This window comes from Panicum virgatum, chromosome 4K (assembly GCF_016808335.1).
Source record: "Panicum virgatum strain AP13 chromosome 4K, P.virgatum_v5, whole genome shotgun sequence".
Lineage (NCBI taxonomy): Eukaryota > Viridiplantae > Streptophyta > Magnoliopsida > Poales > Poaceae > Panicum > Panicum virgatum.
The window spans coordinates 46,270,859-46,287,012 of record NC_053139.1 but is presented as its reverse complement, the minus strand read 5'-3'; the positions used below and the strand labels follow the sequence as shown (position 1 = coordinate 46,287,012).

The following is a 16,154-nucleotide window of genomic DNA, read 5'->3' as shown; positions in this document are numbered from 1 at the left end:
ATTACTCGGGCCCTTTCCTCGTCCTGCAACTACGTGCTCTGCTTAAAATTCTCGGTCCAGGGCCCAGTATTAGCTGGACCCGTCACACAGAGAAAGAAAGATGCACAAAATCTCAGTATTTCTATATATCTTCCGGTAGATTTTAGCTTCCATATCTTTCAGTGTTTGAGATTCGTGCAAACAACGACAACCCTTGGATCCACTTCAACCATAGCTTCCTCTTTTTTTTGAGACCAACCCCTAGCTTCCTCTCTCTCTCCCAACCTTCTCTCCCCACCGTCCGCACGCTGCCTCGCGCTCGCCCAGCGGCTGCGCCGTCCGCACCCCGCTCCGCAGCCGCTGTGGCGGAACCGCCCAATTTATCCCGCCTTAAGAGCGCCCGATCATCATTTAAAGGAATGATACAGCCAACGCTCTTAAAACGGAATAAATCCAGTAGTCCGTCGGGTTTCGCCCGAATCATCCACCATACAACCATATCTCAGATATGCATACTGGATCGTTCTGCTTTGGATCATCAGATATTACACATGGACGTTGAATGTATATTGGAAAAAAAGATGAGATTTATTACACAATAAGCACAAACCTTAGTGCAAACCAGTTCTACAGAGTTTCAAATACGTACATCCTACGGTCGTAGGGTTGGTTAGCATGCAGGCCTTATTTCACAGGAGTTTATTTAAAACATCTAGAGGTATATGGACTCAGCATGCACTCCGGGCCTTGAGGTCTTGAAATCTTGACTTCCGGGATCCTTCTGTAGCAGTTGAACACACACAAGCACAAACACTGAGTACAAAAAGGTACTCAGTAAGACTAACCCGACTAACCAGTATAAAAAAAAGTTTCAAGGATATGCAAGGCTTGTTGAGTGGACTGGTTTGTTTGGTGGAAACATTTGAACTTACTAGATACTAACTTTTATTCAAACAAATCCAATTACTAATTAAACCAAAAGTTAAACTTTAGTTATCATATTCATCAAGATACTTCTAGGTTCAGCAAACCAAAACTTTTATCAAGGTTGCATCGTACTTACTTTACGATGTTTAAGCGAGATCAAGCGATATTCACATCCGAGAAGTGCGGCGATTCAAATCAATTATACACCCTGCAGGGGATCCCTGATCACACGTCACGTACGAGTTCTATGAAAACCGCACGTGGCAGCCTTTGGCGAGGGAGATACTAGACCCTGAACCCGTCTTACCCGAACCCGGGCTCGCACCCCCGTATTGCCCCCCGGGGCCTGACCACAATACGAGTTTCAGGCTACGACCCCGCCACCTCTCCACATCGAGCAGGGTAAGTGACCGAGTTCAAAAATGTAGGTCAACCAAGTTACTGGGCTTACCGGTCCTACTCAGCCAGCATGCAGGTCAGTACGTTCAATACTTGATGCATAGTTAAACATACCATAGATCCTTATTTCTTTTTTCGGAAGTGAGCACAGAATCAGAACTCCTTTTCTATTCTGCACTCAACGACCACCATACTTGTCCTGTATTTCCTTGATTGAGTGGAGTGAACCTTTTTCTAGTATCTTGCTATTATTGCTTTTAAAGTAGAATACTTTTAGACAACTTGGTTCATCTAAACTAGTTGAAAAGTGGCATAGATGTCCTTAGATCAAGGAAGTTAAACATGCATAAGATGGGTAGTCAAACAACTCCTAGACTTAAGCATTCAAATGCAATACTTAAGTAACGACATAAATTAATGAAAATTAGTAGGCGTAGATGCTCCGGTGCTTGCCTTGATCAGCCATGGCAGGTGGGACTTCGGCTTGTAGTTCGGGCTCGTGCTCGATCACGATCACCTCTTCTCCTCCAGCGGGTTCCTCGGGTCATAGCTCGATGCCGCGACTCCCAGTTCTAGTCGCAATGATATGCAATGTTAGTGCATGAATGCAAAACATTTGGAAGAATTGAATTACAACTTTATACCTCTATAAAGTTGTAATCCAACACCCAAACACACTTAAAAATCCTAACAACACTTTAATCCTAATTATTTAAGCCTAAACAAAGTTTTAACATTTAATTAAGGTTGCTTGAATTATTCTACTTAAGAAAAACCTTAATTTCCTATTTCTTATTATTCCTAATTATTTTTATTAAATAATTAAGAATTAACGAAATTTTATTTTTAAAAGGAATACAGATTTAAACATTTATTTAAAGTCCTCTATGAATAAAGGAATTAAATAAATACAAATCCTTATTCACAACCTAAGGTTTCTATATTTTTAAAACATAAAGAATAATTTTAGAAGACTAACAAAGTTTATTTCACTAATTTTGGATAAACACAGAATTTTTAACACAAGAACAAAATTAATCTAAACCATTTACACAAAACCCCCCTGTACCTTTTTCTTCTCTCCTTTCTTCTTTTCCCCCTCACGGAAGGCCCTCTGCGTCTCTATTCCCCAGGCGCACGCACGGCAGGGAGCAGCAGCTCCGGCGCCCTGCCGGTAGCCTGCGGCCACCCCAGGCGCGCGTCCTTGCTCCCCCTCTCCTTGCGCCACCCGCGCCCCCAAACCCACATCTTCCAGCGCGCCCCGGCGAGGAACACCATGAGCGGCGGGCGGCGCCTCCCCATGCTGGGAGGGGGCTCGAGGAGCACCACCTCCACCCCCTGAACCCATCCCTTCCAAAACCCGGGCCACAGGACCGCCGGAGCATAGAGCTTCACGCCCCCCCGGCGGCCACGCCTGGCCTCGGCGGCGCGCGCGTATTCCGGCCACCCCGGCCAGGAACCAACACAGCGACCAGCACGCTCACTATCCATGACCCTTAACCAACATCCTAGACTACCCAAACAAGACCCAAAAGATCGGGAACCTAGAGCTCACTGGCGACCTAGCTTCTCTGCACGATGACGGCCAGAGGAAGAAGATGACGGTGAGCTAGCAGCTGTGGTCGATGGCAGGGACTAGAATCTCTTCAAATCGATCGAGATAGGGCTGTTGGTGATGTGTATGCGAGGAATCAAACCAAGAACGCGTGAGGGCGATGAATTCGGCCAGGAACAGAGAGCTCAGCTTGAAAAAGAAAGATGGCGGGAGGACGACGGTGAACTGCATCTGAGCAGCATATATATTTGAAAGTTTCACTGAAGCATCCCCACATAAGTAGAGACTAAATGTGATACAAATATCAGTCCCAAGAGACTGATAACACATTTATTCAACAGATGGTTCAGTCACCGTACAAACCTTCGAGGAGGCGAACACTCGATACAAACGATAATAAGTAGTAAAACAGCTACGGTGATACACCAAAGCACGGCCCAGACGGTTTCCAGCTCGAGCTCAGAGTAACGCGCTAGCAGAAGCATCTTGCAGAGGGTCAACACCACAGGCAAGGTTGGGTGCGGACGTAACCTCTACCCAACGTCTTCAACAACGAAGTCCGGATCTTCTTCCGAAGAAAACCACAAATATATATCTTGTGAGTATAAAAGTACTCAACAAGTCCAACTCCATCCACGGAGGGGGATAACACAGATATGCACCAGATAAATAAGGATAGGGTTGAGGTTTATTTACAGTAAAGCTAGATTTTACACATGCAAGGGTTTATTTTTGAAAAGAATTTTCTTAAAGCAGTTCTTTACTTTACCGAATATTGGGTGGGGTTGATCCTACACAAATGATCCAAGTTTTAATGCTACCGGACTCCTCATCCGCAGTAGCTTACGGCACAACTGTCAGACACCTTCCAAAAACAACTCACACCATAAATTCATCCGTCCTAGAAATCTAGTTATGTGACCAAACCGTAACTCGCCCAATACTGTGGGCATGGATATTCGAATAGGTTTTAAACTCTGCAGAGGTGTACAACTTTACCCACAAGTGGGGTACCACAACACGATCACCTTAGTGTCGGTGCAGATCCCAACAAAGCCATTACTCACCTTAGCTAGACCTGACTAGCCATCACGGACTCCACCAAGGGGCCATTGACCTATCACTGAGGTTTAACCGGGGCATAAGTCATCACAACCTTATCCCTTCTCCTTAACCATCCATTGCTCTCAGCTCCCCTGATGGCTATCAAACTAGCTAGTGGGGTTTATGCTAAGCCATTGCCACACACAACGGTCGAGTGGTTTGCACGATAGTTGAGTTAGGCAAGATGACACATCAACTCGGTCCTTAATTGTGACAGGATGGATATCTCCCAACCTTCTTGCTCTACCACAACAGTACGAGCCTCCATCGTATGACAATCCGCCCAGGAAATGCCATTCATCCATCCCATCTTAACATAGTCAAAATTTGCTCTGAAACATGGCTGGTTCAAACGAGTTTCAGAAATTCAGCAAACTTATTCCATTTACCAGTTTTTGCATTCAAATTTAACTGAGTTTCTTACGTTTTACATATAAACCAATAGTATCATTGTAAATCCTGGACATCCAAGTTTTCATTTTGGTACATGTTATACAAAATTGCTACATCATACATCATTTTATTCACCTATAAACTCAGTCATTTGTCACTGTTTTCAGACTTGGTAAAAATCTTTTGTTCTTGCTTTCTTGTAACTTGGAAGCTTTCAAACTTGCTCGAATCACTGCTCCAACCCTTTCAGTTTAGTTTCATGGCAAGGTGCATACTTCTCTATATCTTTTCCATGTTGACCCAATATTGACTTAGTCAACAAAACTCCAAGCTAGGATCACTTAGAGTTTGATCCCTCTCATTAATGGGTGAGTTGTCAGCCGCCTCCCGCCCCGCTTGTCGCCCCCGCCTGCCTCCGCGCGCTGCACCGCCGCCGTCTGCTGCATGCCCCGCGCGCCGCTCTGCCTGCCTCCGCGCCGCCCCGTCGCGCGCTGCGCCGCCGCCGCCTCCCTCTGCGCCGTCATCATGCCTGCGTCGCCGCCACCTTGCCATCGCTCCCGCTGCCGTCGCACGGTGAAGAAGCTACATGATGATCGTGTTCAACATTTTGTGATTCTAGGTTCAACATTTCATTCGTACAATTTCAACATTTTAATAGTTGAACGCTGAACCAGTTTAATAAAATATTGAATTAATCATATAAAAATGTGGAATATATTTGAAGTAAAATAATAGATTTTATTAGACTTTAAAAATAAATGGCTTATCTATCTTCCATATAAATAGATTGAAAGTCCAAAGAATTCTCTCCGGCTACTAGACGGTGAGAGAGAGTGAGGGGCATTCACCGTGGCAATGTCATACCGCATACCCATCGATCGCGTCGGATAGATACGTGCACGCTACCCACAATGGTGATCAGTGGCTTGGTGCATATCCGCGCGCGTCAGTTGTCAGTTCTGGCCTCGTGGCAGTCAAAGTCAGGTTAAAATCGCACGGATGCGCATGCATTCTTCGCATCACTCACAGTCACAGTGACCGAGCGAGTCGCGCGTACGGATTACTATGCATGCTAGGGGACTCGACTGGACTCTTCGGAATTCAGCCGCAGTTACTCCCTTCCTATCTACTTCTCCGGGCGTGGGAACTTATCGATCGACAGTGCGTGCACCGCATGCAGAGCTCCAACGTGTCGAGCGACGAGTCGCAAAGCCAGCCAATGCCATGCTTGCAGCTCCTAGCTCGTCCCGGCGAGCTCCATCCTTCCTCTATAAAAGGCCACCGCCGGGCTCTCCACTATTCGTGCGCTTCTCGTTCTTCCTCGACTGATCACTGATCCTGTTAGGCTAGCTAGGAGAGAGAGAGAGAGGCACCATGGGTGGGAAGGGAGGAGGCGGCGGAGGGGGTGGGAAGGGAGGAGGCGGAGGAGGTGGTGGTGGCGGAGGCAAGGGGGGTGGAGGTGGAGGCAGGAGCGGCGGCAGCGGAGGAAAGGGAGGCGGCTCCGGGGGAGGAGGAGCTCACGGCTCCGGCTCGGCCAAGTCTGGCGGCGGCGGCGGCGGTGCAGGGAAGGCGAGCGCCGGTGGTGGCTGCGGCGGCGGGATGATGAAGGCGCCCGGCGGCGACGGCGGGTGCATCTCCCGCGCCGGCTTCGAGTCCAACCCGCAGGGCTATTTCCAAGGCCTCCACCAGGGAGGCAAGTAGAGCCTTGTGGCCGGAGAACGTGTCTGCCTGTGCAGGCTGCTGCTGCCTGCAAGTGTGTTCGTGCGCATGGACCGTGAGCGTCCATAGCAGTAGTTCTAAATAATGTAAAGGTGCGGCGGCGGCAGCAGCCTAGATAGCCTTCTCTACATGTCGTTTCGGTTTGCTCGCTTCAAACAACCTATCAGCTAGGGATCGTGCAAGGTGAATGCAAGGTGCAGTGCCAAGTGTTTTTTTTCTTTTGTGATTTTTTTGGAGACGAGAGTGCTGTGTGACAGTGTAGTACACCTAAGCACTGTCCACCGTTCAAAGTACTCCCTCCTCCATTTACGGACGAGATATAAAATAATATTTATATTTATATTACAAAATAAAGATCACCATATCTATATAAAATAATATTAATATTAATATTATAAAATAAATATCATTACATTAATTATTTAATATATTTTATATTAAATCTGAGATATAAATGTTAGTAATTTTATATTAATTTAACTAAATTTAAAATTATTAACGGAAGTTGCAATGTTTTTTGGGAGAAGGAAGTATTGCCGTACAGCCAGACAGAGCTCAAACTCGAAGTTTGACTGTTTGAGCCCGGAAAGCCGGGCCCAAGTGTATCGGTCTCGGCCCAACTCAGAAACTTTCGCACCAACGTATGAGGCCCATGGGCCTAATCCTTCGGCTAGAATGTTTCCCCCATTTCTCTTCCTGGTCACGCCACTGCCGTTTCCCCTTCCTCGTCACGCCTTTTCCCTTTCTTCTACTCCCATACCCCCCCCCCCCCCCCCCCCCCCCCCGTCCTCTCTGGTGCCTTCCCACTTCGCCAGACCACCACCGCCCCGACAGCAAACTGCCGACGCCGCGGAGACCCCCCTCGCGCCGCCTCGCCTCCGCCGACCGCCCCGAGGTGAGGGTTCCTATCTCGATCCCGTTCTCTGGGCTGCCTGCGTGTTTCCGATCTAGCGCTGCTCCCTCACTCGGCGGTCCCGTTCGGGTCAATTTCGGACCCCCCAAGTCTAGTCGAGTCGTCGCGCCGATCTGATCCGTTCGTGTCGTCGCGAGATTTTTCGGTCGGCCGCTTGCTTCGCTTGCTGTGTTCCCGTGCGTGCGCTTTTACTGCGGGGGTCGTCTCGGGAGGTTCGGATTCGTAGGCCCTAGTTGGTTTGATCGGGTGAGTGACGCGAAGAGGGGAATGCTGCTGGTTTGTCTCTGTTTGCGGTGATGGTGTTCCTTCAGTAGACTGGAATCTGGTCCAGATTTATGTTAGTCTTAGAGCTGCTTTATCCTGCGCACGGAATGGACGAACTGGTAACCTGCAAGCTCAGGTAGATTATTATCAGCAATAGGCAATTATTTGTTATAGCAAGATCTACACCGATTTGTGTCTATTATTTGCATTATTACCGGTCCAGTGTGGTATCTTGATGTATTAGGTTAGTTGTAATTCTGATTCTGATCTGGTATGGCATATTGACTCTAATTGCTATGATTATTCGGCGTTATTTCGGTCAGATTGCTTCTAGGCTCACATAAGCAGTCAATGCTGTTCTTCGGCGTTATTTCGGTCAGATTGCTTCTAGGCTCACATAAGCAGTCAATGCTGTTCTTTTAAATCTCTCCATTTGATGTAAGTTACTAGATCTTGGCCAGCAATGGAGGCATTGACTGTAACTTTACGAACTCACTACTTGTTCTACTAAATGGGTTCCGTAAACAGTTTGTTGCCTCAGAAATTTAGTTCTAGAACTCCAGCGCAACAAGCAAATCACAATCTAGGAGCCTGTCTCCTCTTTTATTTTTTGTGAATCCATTTTGATATCTCAAGGCACTAGACAGATTGTGTATAACTTCGTCGATGATCACTTTTAACTTTCATGCAAGGCATTATTGTTCACTAGAAGGAAACTATGCCACAAAAGTTCCAAGCAGTGCGATCTTCGCTTAAGTTTCATGGGCTTGTTGTGTACAGTTAGTTAGTTGTTCTTGATGCTAGTTAGGGAGCTATGCCTATTATCTGCAAATGAACAAATGGCATAGTTTCTGATTAACGTGCGTGTACCACGTTGGAGCCTTTTCTAGTCTAGATAAAAAATGAAATAATTTTGTTTTATTTCACTTTTTTCTTTGTAGTTATCATTCTCAATGTTTGAGAAATTCTGTGCGCATGTTTATTGTGGGAATCCTGTATGGTGATATTAAAGGCAAAATGCATGCCTTTGGAAATTTATTCTTCTTTAATGTATTCTGGATTACTCTAGTGCAACAAGATTAATTTGATGCACTCCAACACTAACCCTGTCGAGACTTCTGATTTTGATACCGTTTTTGCTCAGTCTCTTAACTTTCTCAGTTTGGAATTGACACTTGGGACCATATTATTGTCTCTTGATATAAGGCATGCATGGCCAGCCACTTGTTAGCTATGTTTCCTACGTCTGTAAATTGTGTTGTTTGTTGTTGTGATTGCCACATAGATATTTGCACTGAATTTTCCCCACTGCTCATTTACAGATTTGTTGATCAAAGAACCATGGAAGGGTCGTTCCAGTTGAACCCAAATGCCAGTCCTTTCATCCCTGGATCCCTGAGTTCATTCGCAGGCAAGGCCCCAGAAAACCAAGCAGGTGAGACTAAGATCAATTTTCTGATGGCTCTGCAGGTTTTCTATACTCAAATTTGGTTTATTCATATGACTACAGTCAGAGCTGAGACCTCCTTAACATTTTTTCAGAGTCATCATCAAAGGGTGACTCTTCTGGTGACACCTTTGATCCTTCGGAGTTTGAGGAAAATGACATGGATCCACTTGCTCTAGCCAAAATGGTCGTTTCAATGTTCCCAAATGTGTCCACAGATTTCATTGATGAGTTACTCAAGTCAACTGATTTTGACATAAATCTGACTGTTGATATGCTGAATGAGTTGAGCTCACAAGATATGCTTCATGATGATGCTGAAGATATCAATGATCTGCATGATGACCAGGTATTTTAAATTCTTCCTCCCTCCCTCTCTCTAAATTTTGGTAAGCTTGATGCGAAACTCTGATTGTGCCCTTTTGGACAAGGTTCTTGTGCATTGCTCACTTCTTCTGTTTTTTTTTCATCTTATTCATCGCAGGGCCTATCTAGTGAGAACTACCACTGTGTTGAAGTGTCTGAGAGTAGCAGCAATCTCAATCAAGGTCTGCAGAATGAGAACTCAGCAACAACTTCTGATGTGAAATCTGTCCTGCCAAAGTTCTCAAATATCAATTTGCTCGACAATGACCTGGTATGTGGGTTTCTTGTGCTGTTTATACCTTTACACGTATTATTGTTGAAGATAAATGGTGGGAAGTAACGTAGTAACTCCACCGCTTGCCCTCTTGAACAACCTTTCCTGATCCGCTTATTTATAGCAGGGCTTGCCTGATGATAAGTCAGCGGGGGCTTCAGCTGCAAAGTGATCTTCATGTCAAGATGCTCAGTTTGACCCAAATTACTGCATTCTGATGTACATATTAGTTGCGCCCAGAAGTGTGGCTTGGAGGACAAAGTAGTGGAAGCAATGATTCCATTTCCATTCCCCATTCTGAGTTTCGAATACTTTGTTCAGCTCTTTAGGACCTAGTAGCTAGATATTTCTGGTGGTTACCCTTGTTCAGCTCGTTTGGACTAGTAGCTAGATATTTCTGGTGGTTATCTTGCGGTTGACACCCTTTGGTTGGCTCATCAAGACCGAGTAATACCTGGTGGTCGTCTTGATTTTTACACCCCTTGGTTGGTGCTTTGGGCTTTGGTACTCAAGTCAGTTCGAACCCTGCAAGCTATGCTGCGACAGCTCTTTTGCGTGTGATGTTCTGGGAGTGTTTATCCATACTGCTTGTGGTGCTGTTTACTGGATTACCAGTCATATATGAATACTAACTTTATCAGATCATGGCAACTTTCAGTCGTTTTACATGTGTTTGATTGCCGGTTTTGTTCAAACTTGTGTTGTGAGCGCGAAATCTCATGCCATTTTCACAAGGTCGTAGCTGCTGTTGCAGTTAGATGAAAAGCAGATAGAGGACACCAACACAACTTTACTCGCACGAAACAAAACTCAACAACATTACGAAAACAACCAAACTAACCGGCATAACACACAAGCTCAAAGCTGAGCTAAGCTAGCTGACGAGCTGCCGGAGTTGGCGACCGGCGACAAACAGCTCAAGCTAGAGCTCGCCGTCGTGGCCTTTTATTTAGACGTTCACCATCGTCGATCTGCCGTCGTAGTAACGGTGTACGGCGTGCCGGCGGCCGGCCGGTGACGCGCCGGCAGAGGAGCTCTCTCATCAGCATTTCATCTTGGGGATGCCGCACGCCTTGGCGACGCTCTGCGCGGCGGGGCCGTTGACGTAGCTCCTGTAGGCGGGGTTGCGCGCGTACTGGCAGAGGCACGGCTGCTGCGCCTTGAGCTGCACGCAGCACCCCGGCGTCACCGCTCCGCCGAACAGCGCGCCGCCGCACGGGCTCAGCGCGGCCGGGTTGCACGCCGCCGCGTCCAGCGGGCGCGCGGCCAGCAGCAGCAGGGCGGCGCCGCAGAGCGCGAGCGCGAGCACGGTGGTGGCCGTTGCCTTGCCCATGGCCGATGCCGATCGATCTCTCTGCAGCGCCGCCCGAGCAAGTGGTGGGGAGTGATGGTGGTGAGATGGGGATCGAGTGGGCGTTGAGAGTGAGAGGGCTGGTCGTCTGATGAGCTGAGCGAGGCCTCTACTTATAGAGCTGGCTCTGCGTGGCATGTCGAACGGAACGTGGAAAGTTTTCGTGGACGGTGGACGCCGATGCTGCTGGTGCAGTGCATGGGCTGATCATGGGCACCCACGCTCTGCGCGGCGTGGGCGTGCTTGGCCATTATTCCTGCCCCTGGAGCTCTCACATGCATGCACCGACGACGGCGCACGGTGGCAGGGGTGAAGCTAGGAATTTTCGGTACCAGGGTCGAGGCGAGCGACGGGTTGTGGGAGGCGAGCCAGGCTGCTTGCATTGCCCGTTTTGCGTTTCCTGCCGAAATAATCTCTCCTTCCTTTTTTTTCATTTCTTTCCTTTTTTCTTTCCTTTCCTTTTCCTCCCACGCGGTCAATCGCGCGCGGAGAAGGATTCTCTCTCCGCTTGTAGGCAGTTTGTGCATATATCGATATATATTATATAAATGGTAAAGACTTATTTTGGGCCGGCCGTAAATTGGATCGATGGTACGACTGCCCTTTGTCAGTAATGTGTGCATGCATGTGAGGGACAATGACAGAATCAACAGCGCATGCATGCACATAATTTCAAAGATAAAAAATACTATAGTTTGAACACCGAGCATCGAAATCAAAATCCGATTGCACAGGTGTGTTTGGTTCAATAAAAGCTTCAAAACAAGATCTCACACCACTATGTTTTGATGATATAAATTTTTTTGAGAGAAAGTACTTTTTCGCGTATTCTAATTTGTTTATCATTTTTGCAGAAAATGCTCATAGGTTTACATAATGTTGCTTTTGCATGCCCGAGTTCAGTTAAGTGGATATTGGTGTTCATATTGTGAAGATAGAATGCTTAGTGTCAATAGTGGATAAGGGTAAACAACTTTGTTATGTAGGTGAATGTTGATCGCATGATCAATGATAGGCAACTTTAGCTGATCGACTGAGCATTTTGACTAATTGATTTTGGTATTTTTTTTCACAGTACATAAAGTAATTTATATGTTTTGAAAAGTATCGTTGAAATATATTCAAGTGGGGTCTTGTTTTGAAGGTCTATTCGAAAGAGATACAATTGTGCAATCGGAATTTGAATTTGATGGATGATTTAAGAACTACAACTTTTTTTTAGTTTTGAAGTTGCTGGCATGTGTCACTGTCCCAGCGGGTCGCTTGGACCACGTGATCCAAAAGCAGCCACATGGGCTAGGTCTGATTAGTAAAGTACAAACAATAGGATTAATAGTTTTACCAAAAATAGAAAGGTTGTATCGGGTGTAACTTTTACAGCCGGCTGTAGGATAGCCAGTCCTATATAAATTCCAATCCAATCCGATCCGTGCTCCTTCGGTCCTTCCGGGATCTAATCTAATCTAAAACAGAGGTAAGGGCTGGAGCACCCGAGCTATATATATTAGTTGCAAGCTCCATCAGATTATATTATTCTCCCATCGACGACGCTACCACATTGGCTAAATTGTTACTGCAATACGCTGATCGATAGACGATGGCCTGGCCGGAAAGAGATGTCGTAGTCACTATTGCTGTTGTTTTCATTTTTTCAATCGGCATACTTGGCGCCGGGTTTCTCTTTACCTACGGCCGTATTTGGTTGCGGCCTGTAAAATTTTTGAAAAGATATTTTTTTATATTTGAAGTACTAAACATAGACTAATCACAAAAATAATTACAGTACTCGTCTGTAAATTGCGAGACGAATCTAATGAGCCTAATTAATCCGTCATTAGAGGTTATTTACTGTAGCATTACTGTAGTAATTTAGCATCTAATTACAGCCTAATTAGATTCATTAGATTCGTCTCGCCATTTACAGACAGCAGTCGCAATGCGTTTTTTATTTCGTCTAGATTTAAATCTCCATGTAAGTGCCGGAAAAAAAATTTGGAATTTGGAACTTTGGAACTGAACACGGCCTACGTCTTCCCACCTCCTACCTACGTCACCGTCACCCTCCTCGGCTCGCGGGGGCTCGACGAGCAGGCGAGGGTGGAGTTCGACGTCGCCATCGGCTTCTTGCAACTCGGCAAGGACATGGCGGTGGCCCACGACGGCGGGAACGTGACGGTCTCGTTCGCCGGTGTCAAGCTGGCCGAGGGCCCCGTGCCCAAGTTTTACGTCGCCGGCGGGCCCATGTTGGTGGAGGCGACTAGAGCCGTGGCGTCGGCGGGCAAGGACCAGGCCCCGCTGCCGCAGACGTTCCGCGACCATATATGGGTGCAGCGGCAGCAGGACGGCGAGGCCGAGTTCGACGTACGCCTGAGCTTTCTCGACCTGGACGTCACCACCGGCGAGATCACGCGTAGCTACTACAATTGCACGGCCGGCTTGGCTCTCGTCGGGACGGCGGATGCGACCAGCATTTGCGGAAAGACTGCTGCATCTCCTGTTATGGATCATAGCTAGCTACATCGATCTCATTCGTACGTTTATATACAAATTTATTTCGTTCTTGTATTGGAACTGTTTGTACTACTCTACAAGGAGCTACACGTACGGTAAGATTAGTTTTTCGTATATTTAGAACGTACGTTGAAATTAACATCATGATATATATGGTGAACTGAACGCTCAGGTGCATGGTTAGGTTTGTGGTGGTGTTCAAATCCTTGATTTGACACATGTGTTCGTGTTTTTTTTTTTTTGAATTTATTTTAGGATTTACCGCCAGCTAGTTGTCCCTTAATTATCTCGAATGCCTTCATTTTAGGGGGAATATAATAGGCGGAGGAGGGATTGCGTATGTGTGTATATAGAGGCGAGTGAGCATCCGAGGTTGTACCGGTATTCAAATTTAACCCAACATACATAATTTAAATAAAACATTTAAATCAATAGAAATAAAATACACGCAAGATGTCTAACAACACTTGCCTTCAGCAAGCTCAAACTTCTGCTCCTGCAGATCCACGAACAGCTCCAGCCAAACGATCAACCAAGCACACACACATCACAACATGCAAGCATACAAGAATAAAATAAGCAATACACCAAACAACAGTAATGTACATCTAGAAATAAAGCCTATGATTGTGTAATACTCCCTGCAAAAATCACAAGCATATAAAGGTCGCTAAAAATGGATTTATAAATCCAAATATATAAAGTAATTAAACAAGGTTCATGGGCTAAAACTCAAAACTGGAAAAAAATACAGGGGCTGTTTGGGGGATTTTCTCAGGCTCGGGGAATATATCTAGCGAAAAGAAAAATTACAGGGGTTAATGCAAAACTACAAGGAATAAATCTCTACGTCTCGAAAGCGATCGAAAAGTGTTTCAGTACGTTCAATGTGCCTTCGTCCCATACCCCTCGCTTGACATGCCTCAGCAGCTGCACGTTTGAAGCTGCTTCACGCTGGCCAATAGTTGCTTCGGCAAGAGCAGCCACCAACTCCAAGTTTTCTCTTGCAATGGCAGTAGCATTACTGATCTTCTCCACTAGTTCAGCGTCGAGTTGACAGAAAGTAACTTCCACCAGCAATAAACGACTGGCCTCCAATTATCAGACTCTCCTGTGACCTAGTGAGATCACGTTTCCTCTGCCGGATTACTGATTCTTGTGGAGGAGCTGCTCCTAATCTGTTCAAGGACTTTGAGATATCAAGAAAGACACATCTCAAGCTCTCAACTTCGAGTAGTTTCCCTTCCATTTTTTTTTTGTTCCGAGTCAGAATCAATAGCCATAGTGCTTGGATGAATATCATTCCACCAGCCATGAAGTTTGCAGCTGCAATGCAATTTAAAAGCAAAGAAAAATTTATTACTAATAAATAGGTAGAAATTGTAACAATACTCATGCATCCTAGTGGAGGTAGGTTATTACTGACCATGAAATATATAGTTGGGATCCTGTTGTACAAACATCTTAGCATAAAATCCCCAGAGAAAATCCTCTACAGAACTGAGAATAATATTAAGCGTAATTGGTGGTAGCAAGAAGTCATTCCTGTCACTCTTGGTCATATCCCACTGCAAAGAGGGAAGGAAGGAGCGACAGAGGTTGATGTCACAATGATAAATGAAAAGGCACCAGTTTTGATGGGAAATTTAGTTCTGATTAGTAAAGAAAAAGATGCTTTAATAATTTACAGAATAACATGATGTGTGCATTCACAAAAAAACAATGGCAAGAATAAATAATACAGCAGTGCAATTGATGATGATGCCTGTGGCTGATTGGTTAACTGAAGCATCATGATCTGGTCATTTTCAGCCTTTTGGGTGTGTTTGTGTTAGTAAAAATAGTGCAGAATCAAATTTGATGGAATGTTAGCAAGACTAGGTTTGAGTTTTTCAACAGTTAACAATGTTGTCGAGAGTAGAGGCCACGTTGTGCCAAACAGTGCTAATGTTACTGGAGGTTGTCTTGAATAACAGAAAATCCAGAGGAATTCACAAAACCATTTTATTATGAAATTATTTTGATACACTAGGAGCTTGGAACCGGAAATAATATTGAGTTTTCAGCCAATCAGAGATCATCACTTGCTAAAAGCTGAACACATAGTAACCAAGCCTTTTAACAGAATTTTGATCAGGCTGGCTGTTAAAAGTCTATTATAGTACCATATATAGTTTATCAAAATAAATACAACTATCCCCAAAGGGACACAATGAAATAACTAAAACAGAGAGGAAAAAAAATATAAGAATGTCGTGAACTAACACAATTTGCAGGCAATTAAAAATGGAACCATGGATTACTTTTGACGGGAAGACACGATGGATTGAAAAGGTTCATGCTAAGTAGTAATAACAATTAATTTTCTTACCAGATCAAGAAAAGGAATAGCATTCATGACTGCAAACCAAGGTTCTAAATAGCTGGCTAGCCTGCTATAGACTTTGGGAGAGGAGAAGATAGGATATCCATCTCTTAGCTCTAAAAGACTAAATCCGCTAATAATCGGTTATATCCCGCTATAGCCGCTAAATTAATAGTTATTTAGCCACCTAAACTATATAATTAGTCTTTATTTATCGTTAGTTTAGCATTGAACTTCATCATTTACAAAATTTAGTATTTCATCAACGATACAACGAGGGAATGAAGCCCAAGACATACTTCAGTATATGAAATTTTCTTGATTTCATGTTTATATGCAAAATTACCCATATATTTATACATGATGTTGAAGTAAAAATGTAAAATTGTGGGAAAATTCTAGAAGATCAGAGAGTATATACATGAACCATAGTTACCATGCTTCATGGTGAAATATAAAATACTATAGAAATATTTATATGGTAATATGGTTAGATAAGTATGAGAAAAATTCTAGAGTTAGATATTTTGTAAAGAAGTGTGTAGAAAATGGACACATGATAAAACCAAATAAAACATAGAGTCCTA

The 16,154-nt window shown here is 44.9% G+C and overlaps 3 protein-coding genes across 4 annotated transcripts; 2 read left to right on the top strand and 1 right to left on the bottom strand.

The window, feature by feature from the left end:
- The first annotated feature begins 5,716 nt into the window (after positions 1 to 5,716).
- On the top strand, positions 5,717 to 6,293 carry LOC120705254 (ctenidin-3-like). The gene has a single exon (XM_039989708.1). It carries the CDS (start codon positions 5,732 to 5,734, stop codon positions 6,056 to 6,058), a length of 327 nt encoding a protein of 108 aa, XP_039845642.1. The 5' UTR covers positions 5,717 to 5,731; the 3' UTR covers positions 6,059 to 6,293.
- Positions 6,294 to 6,867: 574 nt separating this feature from the next.
- Positions 6,868 to 9,985, top strand: LOC120704425. 2 transcript variants are annotated; one of them, XM_039988815.1, is made up of 5 exons: positions 6,868 to 6,971; positions 8,576 to 8,688; positions 8,796 to 9,049; positions 9,185 to 9,337; positions 9,468 to 9,985. In XM_039988815.1, exons 2-5 carry the CDS (start codon positions 8,595 to 8,597, stop codon positions 9,510 to 9,512), a joined length of 546 nt encoding a protein of 181 aa, XP_039844749.1. In that variant the 5' UTR covers positions 6,868 to 6,971; positions 8,576 to 8,594; the 3' UTR covers positions 9,513 to 9,985. The 2 variants fall into 2 exon arrangements, with proteins under 2 accessions (XP_039844749.1, XP_039844748.1); XM_039988814.1 differs by having other exon boundaries at positions 6,876 to 6,971; positions 9,465 to 9,985.
- Positions 9,986 to 10,110: 125 nt separating this feature from the next.
- LOC120704426 (probable non-specific lipid-transfer protein 2) lies at positions 10,111 to 10,767 on the bottom strand. Its single transcript, XM_039988816.1, has one exon. The coding sequence runs from the start codon at positions 10,671 to 10,673 to the stop codon at positions 10,383 to 10,385; it is 291 nt and encodes a 96-aa protein (XP_039844750.1). The 5' UTR covers positions 10,674 to 10,767; the 3' UTR covers positions 10,111 to 10,382.
- Between the last annotated feature and the right edge of the window lie 5,387 nt (positions 10,768 to 16,154).

What these genes read in the sequence shown, in the direction of transcription:
- LOC120704425 (XM_039988814.1), top strand. Translation starts at nt 8,595, where the DNA reads ATGGAAGGGTCGTTCCAGTTGAACCCAAATGCCAGTCCTTTCATCCCT. An exon ending in GGCCCCAGAAAACCAAGCAG is followed by an intron (nt 8,689 to 8,795) that starts GTGAGACTAAGA and finishes ACATTTTTTCAG; the next exon opens with AGTCATCATCAAAGGGTGAC. An exon ending in ATGATCTGCATGATGACCAG is followed by an intron (nt 9,050 to 9,184) that starts GTATTTTAAATT and finishes TATTCATCGCAG; the next exon opens with GGCCTATCTAGTGAGAACTA.
- LOC120705254 (XM_039989708.1), top strand. Translation starts at nt 5,732, where the DNA reads ATGGGTGGGAAGGGAGGAGGCGGCGGAGGGGGTGGGAAGGGAGGAGGC.
- LOC120704426 (XM_039988816.1), bottom strand. Translation starts at nt 10,673, where the DNA reads ATGGGCAAGGCAACGGCCACCACCGTGCTCGCGCTCGCGCTCTGCGGC.